This window comes from Neoarius graeffei, chromosome 14, assembly GCF_027579695.1.
Source record: "Neoarius graeffei isolate fNeoGra1 chromosome 14, fNeoGra1.pri, whole genome shotgun sequence".
Classification (NCBI taxonomy): Eukaryota; Metazoa; Chordata; class Actinopteri; order Siluriformes; family Ariidae; genus Neoarius; species Neoarius graeffei.
The window spans coordinates 80,793,230-80,816,302 of NC_083582.1; the positions used below are offsets into that span (position 1 = coordinate 80,793,230).

General features: G+C 43.9%; 1 protein-coding gene across 1 annotated transcript in view; it reads right to left on the bottom strand.

Annotated features, from left to right (window-relative positions):
* Positions 1-336: 336 nt before the first annotated feature.
* The window catches only part of nsfb (N-ethylmaleimide-sensitive factor b), a 68,791-nt gene continuing 46,054 nt past the window's right edge, over positions 337-23,073 (bottom strand). Inside the window, exons 14-22 of the mRNA XM_060940351.1 lie at positions 21,865-22,021; positions 21,638-21,771; positions 21,488-21,554; positions 21,192-21,271; positions 15,142-15,276; positions 14,368-14,481; positions 12,904-12,959; positions 12,720-12,794; positions 337-1,882 (exon numbers count right to left, since the gene is read on the bottom strand). Of these exons, the coding sequence (XP_060796334.1) occupies positions 12,764-12,794; positions 12,904-12,959; positions 14,368-14,481; positions 15,142-15,276; positions 21,192-21,271; positions 21,488-21,554; positions 21,638-21,771; positions 21,865-22,021 (774 nt within the window). The 3' untranslated portion in view covers positions 337-1,882; positions 12,720-12,763. The remainder of the gene's footprint in view (positions 1,883-12,719; positions 12,795-12,903; positions 12,960-14,367; positions 14,482-15,141; positions 15,277-21,191; positions 21,272-21,487; positions 21,555-21,637; positions 21,772-21,864; positions 22,022-23,073) is intronic.

Consider the following 23,073-nt stretch of genomic DNA (forward strand, 5'->3'; position numbering starts at 1 on the left):
ACACTGCTAATTTTCACAAAATGTTCACTGTGTTGGTGTGCATAAGTATTCCCCCCCATCCCATTTTTCTATAACTTGATGTGGAAGTGAACCGGATTCAACTGGGATTAGATCATCAATCTAAACAAAAGTAGTCTAAAATATTGAAGTGAAAGGGGAAAAAAAATCTCAGTATAATTTGCAAAATTCTTTACACACACACAGCACGGTGGTGTAGTGGTTAGCGCTGTCGCCTCACAGCAAGAAGGTCTGGGTTCGAGCCCCGGGGCCGGCGAGGGCCTTTCTGTGTGGAGTTTGCATGTTCTCCCCGTGTCCGCGTGGGTTTCCTCCGGGTGCTCCGGTTTCCCCCACAGTCCAAAGACATGCAGGTTAGGTTAACTGGTGACTCTAAATTGAGCGTAGGTGTGAATGTGAGTGTGAATGGTTGTCTATGTCTATGTGTCAGCCCTGTGATGACCTGGCGACTTGTCCAGGGTGAACCCCGCCTTTCACCCGTAGTCAGCTGGGATAGGCTCCAGCTCGCCTGCGACCCTGTAGAACAGGATAAAGCAGCTACAGATAATGAGATGAGATGTGAGATATATATATATATATACACACACACACACACATTATATATATACTCTGTGTGTGTGTGTGTGTATAAAGACAAAATATTATAAGAGAGTAAGTATTCCTCCACCCCTCTGCCATGAAACCACCAAAATCTCTAATAAAAACTGGTTACTGTTAGAAGTCACAAAATTTGTTGAACAGAGTTGACCCCGTGTGTGTGATTCAAGTGTGACGTGACCTCAGTATAAAACACCACTTCCTGGAAAAATCCAACATTTAGAGAACATATCTAAACAAACATCAGCTATAAAAAGAAAAAGAAAACTCTGGAAAAGTATCAACTCAGGGTTTAGTTATAAAAACCCCTAACATCCCACCGAGCAATGTTAAACCTGTAAAGATTTAAAGAGAAGATCAGTCGGTCAGAGCTTTGCATTCGTCATACTTGTGCGCCGCCTGAGAAAAACTCATGTCTTAGGCTTGCAAGATATTCATTATTCCCTGCTCAAGAGCTTCCATTTTAAAACATCATGATAAATGATTTAATCGTCCAGAACCTACAAAGAAACGACTACATTTCTACCATTTCAGGTTTATGTGAAGTAAATAGTTAAAAAAATAAAATAACAGAACAGTTCAATATGATCCTGATGTCCACATGGCAGACATTTATACTGATGCTGCTGCTCGCAGGGTAGAGCAGGAATGCGCCAAGCCAACACACACACACAAAAAAAAAAAAATTGTGGCAAAACATTTGGCAGGTCTAGTTCGAATATCACCAAGCTGGACAATGAACATCACTGGATATCATGGCAGTGTAATATCATGTAGGAACGATAAGATCGTTTCATCTCACGAGCTGACAGTTCATCACGGAGCAAAAACTAGAAAAAATTAAAGATGTCCTTCACTGAAATGGAGAATGTGAGTTTTGCTTTAATTATTATTAGTTTTTTTTTTTACAAAACTAAACTTCAAATCAACCTCAAGTGAACAATATTAAGACTAAGGCATCACTTTAGATCAAACAGGAACAGGAATGTTTAATGCCTAGTGTAAGCACACACACACACACACACACACACACACACACACACAATCAACTTATAAACATATCTTGTTGAAAGGCACGCGCAGATCTAGTTTCAATGGGAGCGTGAGCAGTTTTTACCGCCGTAGCTCTGATCACTGCAGCGTGTACATACACACCAGCGTCCGTGAGCAGCACTCGGTGGAATCGCTAACCAGTACAACTTGTGTTGGGCAGGACAGAGTGACGGCGTCAGTTCCACAGCAGCACACGACACGACACGACGCGACACACCTGAAAAGAACAAGTGGTTAGACTTGGATATTTTACTCGTATTCCTTCTTTCACACAGTCCTCATAAACTATACACAGCCTTCACTGCAGGGATGGACACAGCCTGACCATTTTTCTCCACAATTTTTGGTACTCGATACCAACACAAATACCAAAATGATTAACCTGATTGCTAAGCATGTTAATCAATCCGTGACATCAGGGACCAGGTTCTTTAGCTCTGTTCATGCTGGTTTAATGTTTAAAAAGAGGGCCGTCAATCAATTAAAATACTTAATCATGATTAATCGCATTACTGTCCATAGTGAACTTGCAATTAATTGCAAATTAATCACATTTTTATCTGTTCTAAATGCATCTTAAAGGGATATTTTCAGGTTGTTGGGGAGTGGGCATGGACATACAGTATCTGCTTGCTTTATGCAAATGTATGTGGGCAGGTCAGGAAGGATGAGGCTGGTCACGGCAAACGTTTTTGTGGGTATTTTATTCCCTCGCTGCATTTAAAAAATAAAGCAGCATTAACTTTATAATTTTGAGGGTTTAACACAATTCAGTGTGAATAAAACAGTGCAATATTTCCCTCTCATTCTGTCCTTAACGTCCAGCCTCAAACTCTGCAATAAACTAAACTAACACACACTGTGATGTGGACTCTGGACAACAGGAGCGGCTGTGTTTAAATAAAGAAAATAAAAACACAAACCCCAAATAAATATATTTATTTGTTAAGCCACACGGCTCATAAAGACGTTTTCCAGTAAAATGCAGGAACTCACTGGTAAATCTACAGAACATTCAGGAGCAAAAACTGCATTTATAAACACTTTTACAGAACTCACACATTTCTCAGAATAAAACGCTCTCACTCCAGGTCTAGCACGCACACACACACACACACACGCACGCACGCACACACGCACGCACGCGCACACACACACGCGCACGCACGCACGCACACACGCACACCAGAACCGTAACACATCGTCTTTTCTCCCCTCTGGACCATCAAAAGCAGACAAAACACACATTTTATGTAAACAGTCAGGATGCAACAATATAAGCCGATTCTGTCCATAAGTGCACTTTATCATGACTTGCACCAACCAGCTCCTCGCTACATCACACATGGGGGAGGGGCACAGAACATACACGTTAATCACACATCAAAAAAAAATTTGTGGCGTTAAAAGGATTTTGCGTTAAATGCATTATCACGTAAACTTCAACAGCCCTATTTAAAACATTGTCTCGTTTAAACAGTATTTGAAACAGACAGTGCGATGACGACCAACCTGAGGAAGTACGCCTGTCTCAGTGCTCAGTGCTCGCTGAATGAAACTGCTCACTTTCTACATTTCATAGCACCATGAACTAACATTTAATAAACGTGCTCAGTAATACAGATCCACGCGCTCAGGTCAGCTGTCCTCGTCTTACTGTTTAAGAGGTTTTATCAGGTTACCCGTATCGTTGGAAGATGCAACAGTTCCTCTTTTTGATATTTTCACAAAGTTTGCAGTCAGACTGATAAACAATACCAGTAGAAGTATTGCTGCGTCCCTACTTTGTGTTACAATGTTAGAATTCTAATAAAGCCCATATTAACATTTCCTTCATCATATAAGGCTGGGCAATATGACCTAAAAATTATATATCACGATGTTTTCTGACGATGATATTTATCGCAATATGTATTATGCTATGAAAATCATCATGTTCAAAGACAAAAGAAAAATGACTGCACATGCAGATTGCTTGTACATGAGTTTACAGACAATGGGGCGCCAGGGGGCGCTCATGTGCACACCTGCAGACAGGTCATTCTGCTCCCAATGCAGGACGCTTGCTCCTGAGCCCCAGTGCTTCTATTTTTTTTTTCTCCCCTCTTTGCTCCAGAACGCTACCTGTATTTGCTTTGCTTTTGTTCCTGGTGTTTGGACCTTGTTTTCCATATGCTGTCCTCCCACTGTTTCTCAGTTTTGGGTTAATAAAACCCTGGTTTTTTTCCCCCCCACCAGTGACCCTGTGTCATCCCGTGTCAGACCCAGGTACAACGAACTGCAACCAGTGGTGAGGCTCCAGTTTGGGAGTTCTGGAGTTTTGGGGAACGTGAAGTTACCCCTTAGTCAACATCACTCCCAGGTCCATTCTGACCCAGAATGGTAGCACCTGTCAGGATCCCATCTATGGGTTAAATAGAATCCTGTTATGGAGAAGGATAGCTCAGCCATTTGGCAGTTGGTCTAGGGGAGGTGTTACCCCAAATTCAGACACTAGAGAGAAGCCCCGATAGGCAGTTTGGTTATTCATGGATACCTGTCTGGCAGCTTCAGCAGCTGAACAAGTGTCGGACGTGTTGGCTCTTGCCTTTCCTTCGGATCGCACTTGGGATGCCGAGAGAGGGGGATTACAGCATGGGCAACTCAGTCCTCCTTATTTCTGCCCTGGCGAGGACACTCTAGCCTCATGTGCAAACATGAGGGCACAACACGGGAGATAGCAGTTACAGGTTTTAAGTCCAAGTTTGATTGGCGTAAAAGATGGGCGCCACGGGTCATCTCTGATGATGAGAAAGGTACTCTTACCTCACTGGTCAGGCTACCGCCTATCCTAGCTGGGCAGCCCCTGGTCAATAAGGTGCTGACCCACCATGGTCTGCCTGCCACAGTGGGTGCTTGGGACTAAAGGTTTCACCTAATAAGTGGACCATAAGACATGCACCAGACAAAAAGAAATTCACTTTCAGACTGGCCACATGGAATGTGAGGACCATGTGCCCTGGTATCACTGATGACCTCACACAAGTTGATGTCAGAAAGACAGCAGTCACTGATGAGGAACTCTCAAATTTGAGAGAACACCGATAATGCTGGTCGTCAAGAAGCACATCTCTCAGATCAAGACTCCATCCATCCATCCGTTACCTGTAGCCACTTATCCTGTCCTACAGGGTTGCGGGCAAGCTGGAGCCTATCCCAGCTGACTACGGGCGAAAGGCGGGGTACACCCTGGACAAGTTGCCAGGTCATCACAGGGCTGACACATAGACACAGACAACCATTCACACTCACATTCACACCTACGCTCAATTTAGAGTCACCAGTTAACCTAACCTGCATGTCTTTGGACTGTGGGGGAAACCGGAGCACCCGGAGGAAACCCACGCGGACACGGGGAGAACATGCAAACTCCACACAGAAAGGCCCTCGTTGGCCGCTGGGCTTGAGCCCAGGACCTTCAGACTCGGCACGTGAAGAGAACTAAAATTTATCCTGGAATGGAAAAAGTAAGGATGAACCTAGACAACATGGCACAGGATTTGCCATTAGGAACTCCTTGTTGAATAGAATACAGAACCCCACCAGAAATGACCGTATCTCTATCCTAGTCCTTGATACCTCTAATAGTCCCATCACCATTGTGAATGTTTATGCTCCCACCCGGTCATCTGAGCAGTCCTTGAAAGATCAGTTCTATGATGAATTGCATGCTGTGTTCGCTGGAATTTCTAGCAATGAAAAGTTGTATGTGCTAAGTGACTTCAGTGCTAGGGTTGGTAATGATTATGACACTTGGCCTACTTGTCTTGGGCACTTTGGCATTGGTAATATGAATGAAAATGGGCAGCAATTACTTGAGCCACGTTTGCAGCACAGTTTGTGTGTCACAAACACATTCTTTCAATCTCGACCAGTGTACAAGGTTTCTTGGAGGCACCCTAGGTCTGGACACTGGCATCAACTAGATTTAGTCTTATCTCGAAGATCTGACTTATGTGATGTGCAAAACACTAGATCATATCACACTGCAGACTGCAATACAGATCATGCACTTGTTTGCAGCAAATTGAAAATCACCCCAAAGAAAATACACCAATCAAAGACAGCAGGAAAGGTGATCAACACTTCTCAGTGCCAAAATCCTAACAAAGTTGCTGAATTTCTTGACCGAGTTGAAACAAAGTTTGGTTCTTTGCAAATGAGTGACTCGACTGAAGAGAACTGGAACACGTTAAAGACAACCACACATACACACCACAGTAACTGCCATATTTGGTTGCAAGAAACACCAGAATGAAGACTGGTTTGAGGCATCATTGGAAGACCTCAATGCTCTCTTAGAAGAGAAACACGATGCTTACCTCAAACACAAAGCTAATCCCTTGCAGAAGAACCTTCAACATCTGCGTGAGGCAAGAAGTGTAGTACAGAAAGCAGCTAGATGATGTTCTAACCAACACTGGTTGAAGCTTTGTGATGACATTGAAAAGGCTTCTGAAACAGGCAATGCTCGAGCCTTGTATGATGGCATCAAGAAAGCCACTGGACCAACTGAAAACTCTAGCTCCTCTCAAGGACTTGGATGGCAAACTTATCAAAGATCGTCAAAAAAGCAGATGGAAAGATGGGTTGAACACTATCTAGAATTGTACTCGAGAGAGAACGTGGTCTCCGATGCAACACTGGAAGTGCTTGAAGATTTGCCAATCATGACAGACCTGGATACTGGGCCATCTCTTGAAGAACTGACTGATGCTATTGATAGTTTGGCAAACAATAAAGCCACAGGTTAAGATTGTATTCCAGCTGAGATCCTGAAATGTGGCAAGCCTATGCTGTTGGAGAAGTTACATCATCTCCTGAGCAAATGTTGGAGGGAAGGATACAGTCCCCAAGATATGAAGAATGCAAAGATTGTCACTCTCTCCAAGAACAAAGGTGAATGCAGTGACTGTAATAAATATTGTGACATTTCACTTCTCAGTATTATTGGAAAAGCCTTTACAAAGATATGCCTGAAAAGACTTCAGTCCATAGCAGAATGTGTGTATCCTGAATCCCAGTGTGGCTTCAGAGCAGAAAGGTCTGCTATAGACATGGTATTCTCCTGCAGACAGCTGCAGGAAAAGTGCAGGGAACAGCAGAAACCTTTATATCTTGCTTTCACTGACCTCACCAAGGCATTTGATCTTGTGAGTAGGGATGGTTTGTTTAAACTTCTTAAAAAGATTGGTTGTCCACCTAAGTTGCTTGCAGTTATCAAATCATTTCATGTTGGTATGAAGTGTGTTACTGAATTCATTGGGGATACCTCCAGTCCTTTTGAGATCAAGAGTGGTGTGAAGCAAGGGTGTGTTCTGGCACCAACTTTGTTTGGAATTTTCTTTTCAATGCTTCTGAAGTTTGCTTTTCCATTGGATGAAGAAGGAATATTCTTGCACACTGATGGTAATCTCTTTGATCTCTCAAGACTCCAGTCCAAGCGTAAGGTTCAGAAAATCATGATTGGTGAAATGTTGTTTGCTGATGATGCAGCACTGGTTGCCCACAGTGAGGCAGAACTTCAGATTCTCATCAACAAATTTTCTGTTGCATGTAAAGAGTTTGGACTCGCCATCAGCTTGGAAAAAAAAACTCAAGTTCTGGCACAGGGTTGTGAAGAACCTCCCATGATTACTATTGATGACCAGACCCTTGAGACTGTGCTCAAGTTTACCAATCTAGGTTCCACTGTAACTGATGCTCTGTCTCTTGATACTGAGCTAGATATCAGAATAGGTAAAGCTGCTACTACTATGGGCAGACTTCAAGAGAGAGTATGGAAAAATTCTAAACTGACCCAAAATACCAAGATCAGAGTGTTTGAAACGTATGTCCTGAGTACTTTGTTGTACGTTAGTGAAAGCTAATAGACATAACACTTTCTTTATGCGCTGTTTGAGGCATATTGTTGGTATACACTGGACTGATATTGAGATCTTGAACCATGCAAAGCTCACCAGCATTTATTCCATGCTCCTCCAGCGATGCCTTCGCTGGCTAGGACATGTTAGTAGAATGAAAGATGAGAGGATTCCAAAGGCATTTCTCTATGGAGAACTTGCTGAAAAGGCCAGTGGGAAGGCCTAAGCTCAGGTTCAAAGATCTCATCTCATCTCATTCTCTGTAGCTGCTTTATCCTGTCCTACAGGGTCGCAGGCGAGCTGGATCCTATCCCAGCTGACTACGGGCGAAAGGCGGGGTTCACCCTGGACAAGTCGCCAGGTCATCACAGGGCTGACACATAGACACAGACAACCATTCACACTCACATTCACACCTACGCTCAATTTAGAGTCACCAGTTAACCTAACCTGCATGTCTTTGGACTGTGGGGGAAACCGGAGCACCCGGAGGAAACCCACGCGGACACGGGGAGAACATGCAAACTCCACACAGAAAGGCCCTCGCCGGCCCCGGGGCTCGAACTCGGACCTGAAGATGTTTGTAAAAAAAAAAAAAAAAGATCATAATGTGTGTACTGAGCCCTTTGAGTGGCAGGATGTTGCTGCTGATCGAGCTTTTTGGCGAATGACAGTGCTCAAGGGGAAGAGAAAGAACGAGGAGGCTCGTGCAGAACACTACCAAGAAAAGTGATATAGAAGACACAAACAGGCCCAGATCAGCTGCTGATGAAATAGCAAACCAGGACTTTGTCTGTCCTAACTGCAACTGTCCGTGTCGTGCTGGAATTGGGCTAATTAGCCACATGAAAAAATGCCAACACTAAATTTGCCCTCCTTGAAGCGGACACCATTGTCTTTCGAGATAGACGGTGCCATCGATCGATCGACCCCGTGTCTCCTCCTTCATCTCCTGCTATTACCGACAGTAAGATTATAACAAAACATAATAGGCCTAATATTTATTAAGCTAATTCTACACATCATGCTGCATTATACAGACTCTTCACTGATGTCATTTTACAGTATTAAGTTACGAGGTTTTACTTGTTAAAAAGAACGACACGTCATAATTTTTATCCACAGACAAGTTCCTGTTCTCACTTAAGTTACAGCTTCTGTAAACAGATACTCCATCGACAACCTCTTTTTTTTCTCTCTTTAGATCAATAAGCTTGCCATGTTACAGAGAAACCACAAACTTAAAGCTACAGGTTTACTCCTGACACTGGAGACTCCTTCCATAAAACACTAAACATGTTCACTCCTGACACAAACTTCACTGTATCGATGATCACACACACTGTTTAAATGTCATCGGTCTGTTACAGACGTTTCTGTGGGAGTTGTTTCTATAGAAAATGAAAATCAACACCGTCTGACCAATCAGATCTGAGAACTCAACAATGGTATGAATATAATTATATTTTAATAATTAATAGCTAACTTTATAAATGTGATTACGTTGGATTTGGCTGAACCTCATCAGATTTGAATGCAGTTTTTGATGAATAATATTTTTACTGATATGGGAAAACCTTTGGGGTTTTAAGTAAGGACTAAAACACTAAGGGTGTGCAGTTTGGGGAAAATAAATCAACTATACAGTGCTGAATAGCACATCCTGAATGTGTGTTTTATTTATTCTTCCTACACCACAGCAATTTTCCAACAATTTATACAACATTTGATTCATTAAACATCATCAACAACTTCTGTTTGAAGCTGTAAGACTCTGGATTTGATTCACATTTAAAGAAACGAAAATATACGACATGACTGAAAATCCTTTGTGTGGTTTTCTGCAGGAAAAATAAATAAATAAATAAAAATAAATTAAAAAAAAAAAAACCACACAGTATCCTGGATTGTCTCAAAGCCCTTAAACTAGGGGGAAATGAATGGACGTTTATCAAGGGGGCACATACTCAGGGTTCCCCCGGTTCTGAAAAACATTCTCCAGTTTTTCCTTGAAAAATAAAGTCGAATAAGTATTCTTCACTTTTTCTTAGTTACTGACTTATCAAAGTGACTTGATACAGGTTTATACCAACCAAACGGTCAGATATTTGTACAGATACAGCGAGGTCTCTCCATGCCATATAAAATTTGGGCTCCACTCCAGACTCTGAGAAGAAAGAGTTGACTTTGAGCCCCTGTGCACCATCAAGCTAAAATAACCCTCTTTAGTTGGAGCTTCCTGAAGGTTATTTTAGCAGGGAAGAGCTATTAGGCCCTTTAGCCTTTACTTCAACACAACACTGGATTTACAATTGAACAGAGTCAAGAAAAGCCTTGGAACAACCAACAGTGAAGGAATCTGAATTTCCCATCGATTTACAGACCGAATACAGAACGATGCCACGATTTTCATCATACATTCGTGAGCCCAGGGCCGTTTCTGTTCCAGCGACTGAAACGCCCAGTTTTCCTGGGGCTTGTATTTTTATTTTTTTTTTAAGGGAGACTGACATCAATAGTTTGGGGAGGTTATATCTAACTTCACAGGGTAATATTATCACCCACACACATACAAAGATGATGACGTCTTTATTAGTGATTTTTGCACTGCTCCTCGTATCCCCCCGGTATATAATGCGGAGGGATACAGCTGTCGCTCTGTCCATCCACCTGTAAACATTTTAGTTTCCGGAGCATAACTCAAAAACTAATCAGGAATTTTTTCACGAAACCTGACCGTTATGTTAAGTGCCTAGAGGAGTTGTGCCTTTTGCCATTTTGGGATTTCTGTGATTTTTATTTTTTCCATGACAACCAATTCAACTGAGAAAAATTTGGAATGGGGTTTCACGGGGGGGGGGATAAGTCATCTCCTGAGGAAATTTTGTCATTCACTTCAGTTTCACTCTCTTGATTATTAAGTTATCATCGTCAGCACCCAGAATGTCGCAGGAAACTGAGGCGCGTGTCCACTGACTTAAATGTCACCACTAAAATTAATCATCAGTTTCATAAATATATCATTTCTCACTCACATCTCTGTCCTCAAGGACCACAAAGACACATTCTAACCTACATTATTATATTACAACATTCAAAGTCACCGAGGACGTCCAAGTCAGTTGTTTTCTATTCATCTCTTACTTTTTTTTTGAGGGCAAAAACACCAGGAGCTATTACCCCGAAACATAGCTCCCTTCAGTCGCTTGCCGGCAGATGGCATTTTCACTTTGGCATTGAGTTGGGGTTCCCCCCCCGACCCCTGTATTACTGACACTATCCGATGTGCTCGGGGGCGGTAGGGGCCCTCAGTGTTTTAAACTGACCCCTGTATTACTGACACTATCCGATGTGCTCGGGGGCGGTAGGGGCCCTCAGTGTTTTAAACTGACCCCTGTATTACTGACACTATCCGATGTGCTTGGGGGCGGTAGGGGCCCTCAGTGTTTTAAACTGACCCCTGTATTACTGACACTATCCGATGTGCTCAGGGGCGGTAGGGGCCCTCAGTGTTTTAAACCGACCCCTGTATTACTGACACTATCCGATGTGCTCGGGGGCGGTAGGGGCCCTCAGTGTTTTAAACTGACCCCTGTATTACTGACACTACCCGATGTGCTCGGGGGCGGTAGGGGCCCTCAGTGTTTTAAACTGACCCCTGTATTACTGACACTATCCGATGTGCTCGGGGGCGGTAGGGGCCCTCAGTGTTTTAAACTGACCCCTGTATTACTGACACTACCCGATGTGCTCGGGGGCGGTAGGGGCCCTCAGTGTTTTAAACCGACCCCTGTATTACTGACACTATCCGATGTGCTCGGGGGCGGTAGGGGCCCTCAGTGTTTTAAACTGACCCCTGTATTACTGACACTACCCGATGTGCTCGGGGGCGGTAGGGGCCCTCAGTGTTTTAAACCGACCCCTGTATTACTGACACTATCCGATGTGCTCGGGGGCGGTAGGGGCCCTCAGTGTTTTAAACTGACCCCTGTATTACTGACACTATCCGATGTGCTCGGGGGCGGTAGGGGCCCTCAGTGTTTTAAACTGACCCCTGTATTACTGACACTACCCGATGTGCTCGGGGGCGGTAGGGGCCCTCAGTGTTTTAAACTGACCCCTGTATTACTGACACTACCCGATGTGCTCGGGGGCGGTAGGGGCCCTCAGTGTTTTAAACCGACCCCTGTATTACTGACACTATCCGATGTGCTCGGGGGCGGTAGGGGCCCTCAGTGTTTTAAACTGACCCCTGTATTACTGACACTATCCGATGTGCTCGGGGGCGGTAGGGGCCCTCAGTGTTTTAAACTGACCCCTGTATTACTGACACTATCCGATGTGCTCGGGGGCAGTAGGGGCCCTCAGTGTTTTAAACTGACCCCTGTATTACTGACACTACCCGATGTGCTCGGGGGCGGTAGGGGCCCTCAGTGTTTTAAACTGACCCCTGTATTACTGACACTACCCGATGTGCTCGGGGGCGGTAGGATTTCTGCCCCCCCCATGGCTGTTTCAGCCCTTAAAATCATCTCCAGTGCTTGAAGAAGCCCCACCCAAAAAACTTCCTCAGCTCAGACTGCACCATTGTTTGGTTCACACAGAGATAATGACATCACCACACCAGGCCAATTAAGACGCTCTGCGATTGGTCAAAAGCTTGGCGCTCATTTGGTCATTCTGTGTAATGGATTTTTATTGGTCACAAGCACGTGCTCGTTGTTCACACTCCGGCTTCCCACCGTCTCTTCACTGTGGCTGAATTTCAGCAAACGGAGGGATTTGTGGAGGGATTTCTAGAAAAGAATGATTTTTGATCATGATGACAGACATTCGTCACTGTGACGACTGCTAGTGATTTTCTCTTCATCACTGACGGATTTTGTTCTTCGATGGCGAGCGCCAGTGGGAACCCTGCTTCCTTTCCAGCGCGATATGCTGCTTCAGTGTGGTTTCACTTTCCGTGTACAGTATATTCATGGGTACAAAATGAAGATGCAGTGTGTTAAGACACAACAGAAAGAACAAAATGAGAATTATTAAAACGGCCAACAGTCATCATTTTTAAAAAATAAACAAAACAAACAAACAAACAAACTCAAAGGTGATTAACGCACAAATGTAGTTGGGAAACATGGAGTCATTTCTCACCGTGACGACCTGAGAGTGTGTGGCCGTGTTCCTGCGGCGGAGCTTTATAAAGTCACATGTTTATCAGAGCCCAACCTACAGAGGAAACAGGAAGAGTGTGGAAAATAAACCTGAAAATAATCTCACACTGAACAGATTCACATTTAACTGCAGATCAGAGAAGAGTGAACTCAGCAGGACTTACGCGCCCTCTTCTGTCAGCAGAGCCAAAAACTTATTAACTCTGTATTCACACGGCATCTAAAACACACACACACACACACACACACCAGGTAAGACAGAGCAAGAGAAAAGAAAGGGAAGGTAACAAAATAAAATGGCAAGAGTAGATTATAGCGTGTCTAGAGGCTGTAAAGGTATACGCGCGTGCGTGACAGACAGAATACCTGAACCAAGAGTTTCAGAACTGATGATGAATCAAACCTAGAGCTGCTGTTTCCCTAAAAATGATCACACCTTCTCCCTAATTTCAAGTCCCCTAGACCAGGAGGGACAGCTGGTTACTGAATTGGAACACGTCTCTAAAATCTGGAGTGTCTACTGAAATGCGTGCACAGGTGGACGAGGAGAGTTAAGAGCTCTGCACAGGCAGGGATTAGTCAGGAAAACAAATGGCTGTGTACGCCATAACTTATCTCTCCCCGTTGCCCGTAGCTGTTGGTGTCAGAACTTGGGTGAAGTGAAAAAACGATTGAAGGAGGGGGGAAGGAATGCGAGGAGGGAATGCAAGGAAAAGAGGAGAAATCTGGGAGGGCTGTCACGTCGGAGCAGCGTGGCTGTGTGCAGCATGTCCCAGCAGACTTCCTCTCATACCTCAGTGGGGGTGGGGGGGGGGGTGGGGGGGGGGGACAACATACCACAGAAATTACAACCGAGCATCCAGCACACAAACAGGACTACTGCAGCTCAAACAACACTCCGACTGCCACTAAACAACATCTAACCACTAACAAATATCAAGAACCCGCTTTATTCACGTTTACTCATAGGTGTTTAAGAATAAAGAATAACGTTAGCTGGAATTTCATTAAAAGATAAACTACCCAAGGTAAATTTTTCATTAAAAATTTCATCTGCATGGCTCCATAGTAAAAGAGGCTGGGTGCTAAACTGGCCTGCTGCAGTCCAGACCTGTCTCCTTTAAAACATTTGGCACATTATGAAGCACAAAATACGACAAAGGAGACCCTGAAATGTGGAGCAACTGAAACTGTATATCAGGTGAGAATGGGACAACATTTCTCTTTCAAAACTACAGCAGTTGGTCTCCTCAGTTCCCAAACGTTTAGTGTTGTTAAAAGTAGAGGTGATGCAACACAGGGGTAAACACGCCCCTGTCCCAACGTTTCTGAAGCGTGTTGCTGACATCAAATTCAGAATGAGCATTTATTTTTCAAAAAGCAATCAAATTTCTCAGTTTCAACATTTGATATGTCATCTTTGTACCATTTAAAAAAAAATAGGGTTTCCATGATTTACAAATGATCACATTCTGTTTTTATTTACAGTTTACACAGCATCCCAACTTTTTTTGGAATTGGGGTTGTAATTAAAACTGATCAATGATTCAGTGCTTGTAGGGTTAATGGTGAGAGCTGTGAGTCAGGGACTCGTCTAGACTCTGAGGAAGGAGAGCGCACTCCCTCACCTGCAGGGACATCTCAATGAGCATCTGAAGCTTCTTAATGCCGATCCACACTCGTTTGCCTTTCACTTCCTTAGCAATTTGTGCACGTTCATCTTCCTGGAAGCCTCCCAGCAGCTTGAACACAAACAATACACATGGTGTGGTCATGTGCTCATCTCAACCAAAGTAAATATTTCTGGATTAAAGCACTCCAGCAGAACTTTACTGGGACAAACAGAACAACTTGGACACTGAATCAGATTCAATCTCATCTGTCTTATTTATCCATCTGTCCATCTCTCTGTTGGACTCTATCCTTCCATCTAGCCATCACACTAACTTCATCCACCTCCCCATCTCTCTCTATTTTTTCCACCTCTGTTTATCCAGTTCTCCATTTAGCTCTCTCTCCATGTGCCGATTTCATTTATCCATCTCTCCATTTATCAATTATCCACAGTTCTATTTACCAGTCTCTCTACTCAATCTCTGTTTGTCCTCTCACTATTAATCCATCTCCCTTCTCTCCACCCATCATCTACCCATCTCCCTTCTCTCCACCATCATCTACCCATCTCCCTTCTCTCCACCCATCATCTACCCATCTCCCTTCTCTCCACCCATCCAATTCCCCACCCACCATCTAACCATTCATCCATCTCCCCATTATTTCATCTTCCCTGCTCTTCATCATTCTATGCCTCCATCTCACAGTCTCCCACTTTTTCCATTTTTCTGTTAGTTTCTCTCTCCCTCCCTCCCTCTCTCTCTCTCTCTCTCTGCAGTGAGTCTGACCTCCAGGGCCTCCATCAGGTGCTCTCCTCTGGAGATGTTGGGGATGTGGATGGTTGTGCTGAAGGCATCCAGCATCCCCATCTCCTGCAGCACATCTTTACGGCTGGTGGTGCCCAAGATCAGCAGCTTACGACCCTACACACACACACACACACACACAGTTCATCAATATGGCCCAACATGACAGAAAGGCAGATTAGCCTTCAATTACATCTGTGCTGTACTTCATTACAAACATGTGAGGATAAAGAACATCAACACTCACAGGTTAGTTTTTATCTCTATAGTGCTTTAGACGGTCAGGAAAAAAGCCTTTCTAAGCACAAAGCATTTACAGTAGAACCAAAAAAAAAAATCTATGAGAAAAACTACAAACCATAAAGTGATTAGTTAACAGTCTAAAGACTAAGAAGAGTAAAAGTTAATCATGTATGGTTTTAAATTGGATTTTAAGACAGCTATTGAGCTTGCGTTCCTAATCGAACTGGAAGACTGGACAGAGATAAGAGGAGAAATAATACAAATGCCTTCCACCAGCTGAGCTGCAACTCAAAGTCAAAATTCAATTTTTCTTCATCAGCTACAAAGTAGGGAAATCATCATGGCCACCTTCGTCTTTTGTTAGCAACAAGGGGATTAGATCAGCGAATATGCCTGCATCTTGATTGAACGTATGTAAATTCTACTCTACAGACGGTTGCTGATGCTGTGCGGCCATCTTGTTCTGCACGTGGCCTCAAATCTCAGGGTTGAGGAGACCCTTCCCCCATTTTCCGAATTGGACTGGTGTTTTCTTTGGTTTTTCTGAATCTGAGTAAAGTGCTTGAGGAAATCAGGAGTTCAGAGCTTCGAAAGTCACGAACAGTACTTTGAAGAAGTCTGTGTGAAAACCAGGATAGGTTTAATAAGATCAGCGTAACGTGTTTGGACGCTCTCTCCCCGGTAAGAGCCTGCTGTGTTCTGAACAAACTGAAGTTTCCTAAACGAGTCAGCAGGGCAGCCAACCAGTAACACGTCACAACAGTGCAATCTACAAGTTATAAAAGCATGACAGGAGTTATGAAAGCATCATACAGATAAATTAATGGACCATGCAATGTTTTACAAACGCATCCACAAGAAACTCTTCCCAAGTCACGGCCCTCTCCTTCCAAAACTTTCCAGAATGTTCTGAAAAAGCACCGGGATAGCACATTGTCGAAGAGGCAGGTCATTCAGAGAGGCCCAGGCGAGCTGAGGGGATTATGGGTCGCCCTCCTGTGGCGCGAGGGGTTTGAACATGCCAGTGCATGTAGATGAGGTGGCACACAGGCGGCAGGCCTGCCAGGTCCCCACGCTCTCACAAGACCTTTCAGTCCTGCGTCTCCCGTTCACGGACTCCCCGCTGAGCTCGCTCACACAGGCCCGGCCCAGAGGAACAGAGCTGCTGCTGTTCACCCCGAACGCAGAAAAACACCACGCCATAAACAAAACACCGACAATACACACCCGCAACACTGACTGTGCTCCCACAACAGGATAACGCAACAACCATGGCTTTCAAACGGCTCACAAACATTCAAACTTTCACCGATGCGTTTAGAAATACATCTTTATGCTTTAAACCAGATAAGTGCGCTTCCTCTTAGCAACAGAATATAAAGACGCTCGCTGATTCTGTTTGAAACATACACCACTCTGTCTAGGATTCATGAATGAACCAATCATTTCATAAACAATCCGATAATTCTTTAGGTTCTTTTACTAAAAGATACATTCTCGATCCAAGTGGGTTTATTTATTTAAAGCAGATACGCAGAGCCTTTATTTTTAAATAAATTTCTGAGTGGATAGTATCTCCACCCTTGACTCTTGTACGCTGCATAAATGGGAATAAAAATATATATTTTTGAGAGTTAAAATCGACTGCAAAGTTGGCGTTGGAGCTGCGCCGCTGAGCCAGCCAGCCCTGAGTGCGTGACATCACAGCGGGAAGCGGTTTTAAGGCTGAGGCCTTTTACAGCTATAGACCAAAGTCTCATCTCATTATCTGTAGCCGCTTTATCCTGTTCTACAGGGTCGCGGGCGAGCTGGATCCTATCCCAGCTGACTACGGGTGAAAGGCGGGGTTCACCCTGGACAAGTCGCCAGGTCATCACAGGGCTGACACATAGACACAGACAACCATTCACACTCACATTCACACCTACGCTCAATTTAGAGTCACCAGTTAACCTAACCTGCATGTCTTTGGACTGTGGGGGAAACCGGAGCACCCGGAGGAAACCCACGCGGACACGGGGAGAACATGCAAACTCCACACAGAAAGGCCCTCGCCGGCCACGGGGCTCGAACCCAGGACCTTCTTGCTGTGAGGCGACAGCGCTAACCACTACACCACCGTGCCGCCCTAGACCAAAGTCATAGAAATAAAAACTTATGGTGAAAGTAAGAAATCCCGTTACCGACTCGCTCAGCTAAGACTGATTTGACGTCACTGATTGTGGGTTGACTCTCATTAAAACAGGATGGGTGCTATAACTTATGCAACATACATGTACATGCATGCATTTTCACTGATAAAACGTAAAAGGCTCATTAAATAATCAGATGAACTGAGACAATCACATTCTGAAGCAAATTAAATAATCTTATACCGCTAACTTAAACACACAATACAAGTTTGTTTGTTTTATCTGTAAGCGCTTATCCCATGCAGGGTCGCAGGGCGAGCTGGAGCCTATCCCGGCTGACCGTGGGCGAGAGGCGGGGGACACCCTGGACAAGTCACCAGCTCATCGCAGGGCTGACACAATACAAGTTACATGGATTAATCTAAACGCAGGTAAACGTGTTGTTTTTCTTGTTTTATCCAAATGAGAGTCGGCGCTTACCCGTCTGTGCTCTCGCTTCTTGAAGGCCGATCTTGTGGCCGATTTGTTTTGAAACAATCTGACTTTCAGTTGTTCGTTCAGTTCTCCGTTCATTCACTTCTTCCATGTAAGGGCGAGATGGCAGCGATATCCAGTTTAGAAATCAGACGGCTGCTCCACTCATTCACTTTTCTCCATACTGACTACTCCGCCATTACTGCTCGGCTCAGGCAATTACTAAAACCCGGGACGTCACCGGTTTTAGCAACAACCGCGGGGAGGTCACTGCCCGAGCGATATGTCCCGTTCCGTTCCGGGTTTTACCAACAACCCTCAGCTCACTCTGGGAGAACTGGTGCAACTGAACTCACTTTAAAAAAATAAAATAAAATAAATACTTTCCTTTTCTTGTTTAATTTTTCTTTAAATTGTTGGTACTGCACCCTCTTTCAATCCGGGCTTATAGCCAGCGCTCCTCAACAGATCAGAGGTCTCGTACGAGTCTTCAGTAAAATGTGCAGAGCAGAGGAGAGACCACTTCGTTGACGTCCAATCCATGAATTTCTCGCAAAACGCGTCCAAATCTTTGCAGTTTGAACATTCTTGGGCCATGAATGCAACGTAAATCCACCTTCTGTCGTGTTGCTGCACCGGCCAAAAACACATCTACGTGGCATGGCGATAAATTAGCTCAAAATGGAGGATCGGAGTTGCAGTCAGCTCTGTGTTTTAGTATAGCGGAAATGGCGATGAGGCCGATAGACTTCCTGCTGTGATGTCACAGATGTCAAGGTCATTCACTCAGACCGCTACCTATATAAATCACTTTAATCATAAAAATTACGATCTTAGATTTATTGTTAACGCTTAAAACTATTCCTGTGCCATTCTTGAGGTCTCAGGGCGTTTATAAACAAAAGTGAGGCCATGGCTCTGCGTACAAGTTGGTTCTGCATCTTTAAGTACTTTGTATAAATGACAAATATGAACTTGTAACTTTTAATCTTAATTTGGGACTAAATGTAGTCAAAATATTTAAGCTAACCCTAACTAAGCTAAGCCTGTTCCTTTTTGTGCCCCTGCCTTTAAAAAGTGCATATTCTGGACCAACTTTGTGTTTTTTTTATGAAAGTATGTCCCTTTACACACTCATCCAGAAGGGTAATTTTGCACAGGGCCATCTGTCTACAGCAGAAAAAAATAAAACGCGTCTGGAAAAATCCCAAGGGAGTCTGGAGCCAGATTCGTGACGTTACCTGCGGAAGCGCCAGCAGGCTGCGCGAGCTTTGCGTGGTTTCAGTGCACAGTCTGTGTAGACCAAGCGCTCCCATTTCTCTCTCACTGTCTGGTCTTTTGGGAAACGATGAGTACTAATCCCATCATGATTGGTGTTGCTACACCCTCCTATGATACAGCTGTTAACCATTTTAATAATTACGCGATAACGTTGAAGAAATTTGCAGAAAACCACCAGGTCGTTTTCTCATAAACAAACCAGCGCTGACGTAGGATTCAGAGGGAGGAGTCCCGCACGCGACGTCACGAAAATCAATGTTTGCCAGGAAATTCAAATGCTGAGTTTTTTCAGAGGCGGACCAATTCACCTCAAATGGCTTGATTTCAACTGGATTTTTCTGGTATTGCGCAAGGTAAACAAATTGCACAAAATGCAAAATGTGACAGATATTTGACCAAAGTTTAATATAAAATAGGAGAATTACACTGATCTCGCTCCTGAATTTACCCGTGATATGCACTTTAAAGTCCAAATCAAACAGCTTGTTGTCGAGAATTTGGTTTCATCAGTGGACATTACTGGTGGAATTGTAGCCTGCACTGCGGGATCTAGCAGCACTGGTAACATGAAATCTACCTTAAATTAGACGTCACAGAGTTGACAAATTTGGGGCTTTTTGGCTTGCCATGTCCATTGGAATCAACCCATTATCACCCAGGGTCGTGTGTGTGAAGCGAGTGGGCTGCCACTTTGTTTCATCGTACTGACGACTCACCACAGTTGATCACGTAGATGTAATCACCGTCACAGAGTTGACATAAAAAAAAAGTATGCTTCATTTTTTATACACTCAACTCCACGCAAAAAAAAAAACCAAAAGCAGGACACACGATCGTGTGTCCGAGACGCTGTTCTGTTGCCCTGCCAGATAACATGAGGCAGGTGAACCTTGTATCTGAGTAACCGTGGCAACGCTGGGGCTGAAATCAGCACCGTCACAGAGTTGACTGCAAGTTCGTGGGGCACCTACTTTGGCTGAGCTGCAGTCGAAATGATTAAAAACTGCATCAAGTGTAGTTGTATTTATTTTAAAACACACTCCTATGCATGACGTGCACAGAGGGTCATCCGGTCTACTGGCTTTCAGTGGACAAATATCACCGTTAGTTCAAACCCAGGCTGCAGGTGGGACGAGCCAAGTTGGCCATTTTCACACTCATTTTGATTTTTTCCAACAACTAAGAAATGTCAGAGGTCTGCTGAATTTTTTCACAGTCGGCCCCAGGGAGTTCTTGCTGTATGTACAGGTTTTAGATCTCTGCACACGACACAGGCTGAGAGACGGCTCAGGGACACGCATTCCTCAGGATTCACACAAACACTCATCTATTTGAATCCAAGTCAATGGAAGAGGCATTTCTAACAGTTACACTACACACCGTTATCCAACGGGAATATTAAAAAAACGTGCAGCACTGCAGTTCTACTGCGCTGTTCTTTGGCTCCGTTTGATTTAGCAGCTCACATCTCTAAATAAATAAATGCTGGCCACAACCCAAACCACACAGCAGGTTCAGTTCACTGCCTGCAGTTCAGTCCATTCGGAGTCGACTCGCCTTCTCACTGAACTCAGAGCTGCTGACCACTGAACGAATGAGATCGGCTCAGTGCTGCACTCTTTCCACAGACGGACAGGAGAGAGGGGACCAATACTTATGGTTAGTTGGTAAGTAATTGGCTAATAAAACTAGCATGCAAGTGTGTATATACTGAACATGCATTTCTCCAGTTGAAAAACAAACAAACAAAAACTACTAGACTCAATAAACACAAATGGAAAACAACACAAACATGCTGAGAAGCTCTGCTGCCCCCTGTCTGCAGCGGACTGGTACTACAGCAGCAATGCATGGGTCTGTGTGTGTGTGTGTGTGTGTGTGTGTGTGTGTGTGTGTGCTCACACGAGGAGGCAACTTCTTGAGCAGCACCAGCAGGGCCTGCAGAACCGAGTTTGAGAAACGAGGTCCAATCGGAACAAAGTCTGAGAATGAACAAACACACACACACACACACACACACACACACACACACACACACACACCAAACTTGATTTATGAGGACTTTCCATTGACATTGTTATTACAGTGACTTCATTCTGTCCAACACCTAAATCGAACCCTAACTTGAACCTCGGTATCCTTCAGAGAAACCTGAGGCTCTTTTAGATTTTGCTCCTGTGTTGGTTGCAGGGTCTCACCCAGGAGTCGCTCGATATCATCCACCACCACGCAGCTCAGCTGAGACTTACAGGCGTCATCGAATATCTACACACACAAGAGCAGGCCTCTGAGAACTCATGATCACATGTTTCCGAGTGTTTATTACGTGAGCACTTCATCATCATCACCTTCTTGATGGCCTGGCACTTGGCGATCTCCGAGTGGCCAATCATCTTGTCTGGAGAGCAGATTTTGATGAAGGGGAACTGCGAGTCCTCTGCGATTTTAGCTGCCAGTGCGGTCTTCCCACTGTGAGGTGGACCTGGAGGAGCCGGAACTCAGGCATGAGGCATACAATACATGTGAACACGTGTGTACGTACGTGTGGTCTCTAGCGTGACACGACGTGACATACCTTCTAGCAGCACCGTCACTAATGGTGTGCGCTCACTGTTTTTGGTCTGCTGCACCAGCAGCTCTCCATCTCCCAAGATCTCAGACACGGCGTTACTCCACTTCACAATGCCATTCAGGATGTAGCTGGAGTAATCTTCCTGATTGGTGCCGAACGCCTACAGAAAGTCACACGCGTGCGCGCACAAAAAAAAAAAAAAAAAAGCAGCTACATCAGGCTCCTCATGTTTTGCTTCTAGAATTGTACCGAGAAACTGAACATATTTGGATGATAAAGTTCTAATTTAAACCTCAATTTTAGTTTGTCGTGAAGACAGAAAAATCTACTCCTGGAGCTCTGGTGTAAAACTAAACAGGCTGATGTTGGACAAATACAGCTGATTAACAACAGCTGGTGTAAGGGGACCGGGGGGAAATAGGGTTTATATGATTCTTCTCGTGTGACTCAAAAGTAAAATTTAATCACAAGGTAAATTCAGACAAAAGCAATTAAAATTGATCCTAACTGCAGATCGCAATAAAGAGAAACATATTTTAATAGTACAAATACGGAGGTGATTATAGGAAACCATGCGTGCTGATTGGTCGAGAGATTCAGACTATTTCTCAATAATCAGCTTGAGCGACTTGGCAAGATGGCGGCCAATCGCATCATCATCATCATCATAAGTGACGAAGAATTACAGATGAAAGAAAACGCTGCTCCTGAAAGCACTAAAGATGCACCGAAGTTTGGTCCAAAACTATTCAAAGGGAAGGTGGGGTTGGGATTTATTTTATCAATCTCAAAACAAAAAGTCTTTTCTGTGACTCGGAGTAGAGAAGCGACGCGAGTCTGTGCCGCATTATTGCATTTACATGAAGATTTTCAAGCTTGAAATAAATGATTAATATTTTTTAAAATAATCCCGTGTATTTATACTAAAACAATTATCCGCCTCAGACTCTGTGAATATCAATGAATAAAAATCTCAACTTCATCCCCATTATTACTCACCGATATTCACTTCACCTTTGGCAAATAATTGTTTGTTGAATAATGTGATTATTATAAAATGACATAACATTAATTATTTAACAAACAAAAACAAATGTGCTGATTATTTATTTATTTGCCACTTGCCAGCAGCTCGACTCCATAAAGCGACCTGGAGTTTAAGAAAAGCTCGATATCAATTATTATTATTGATAAATTCCATTTAATAAAATG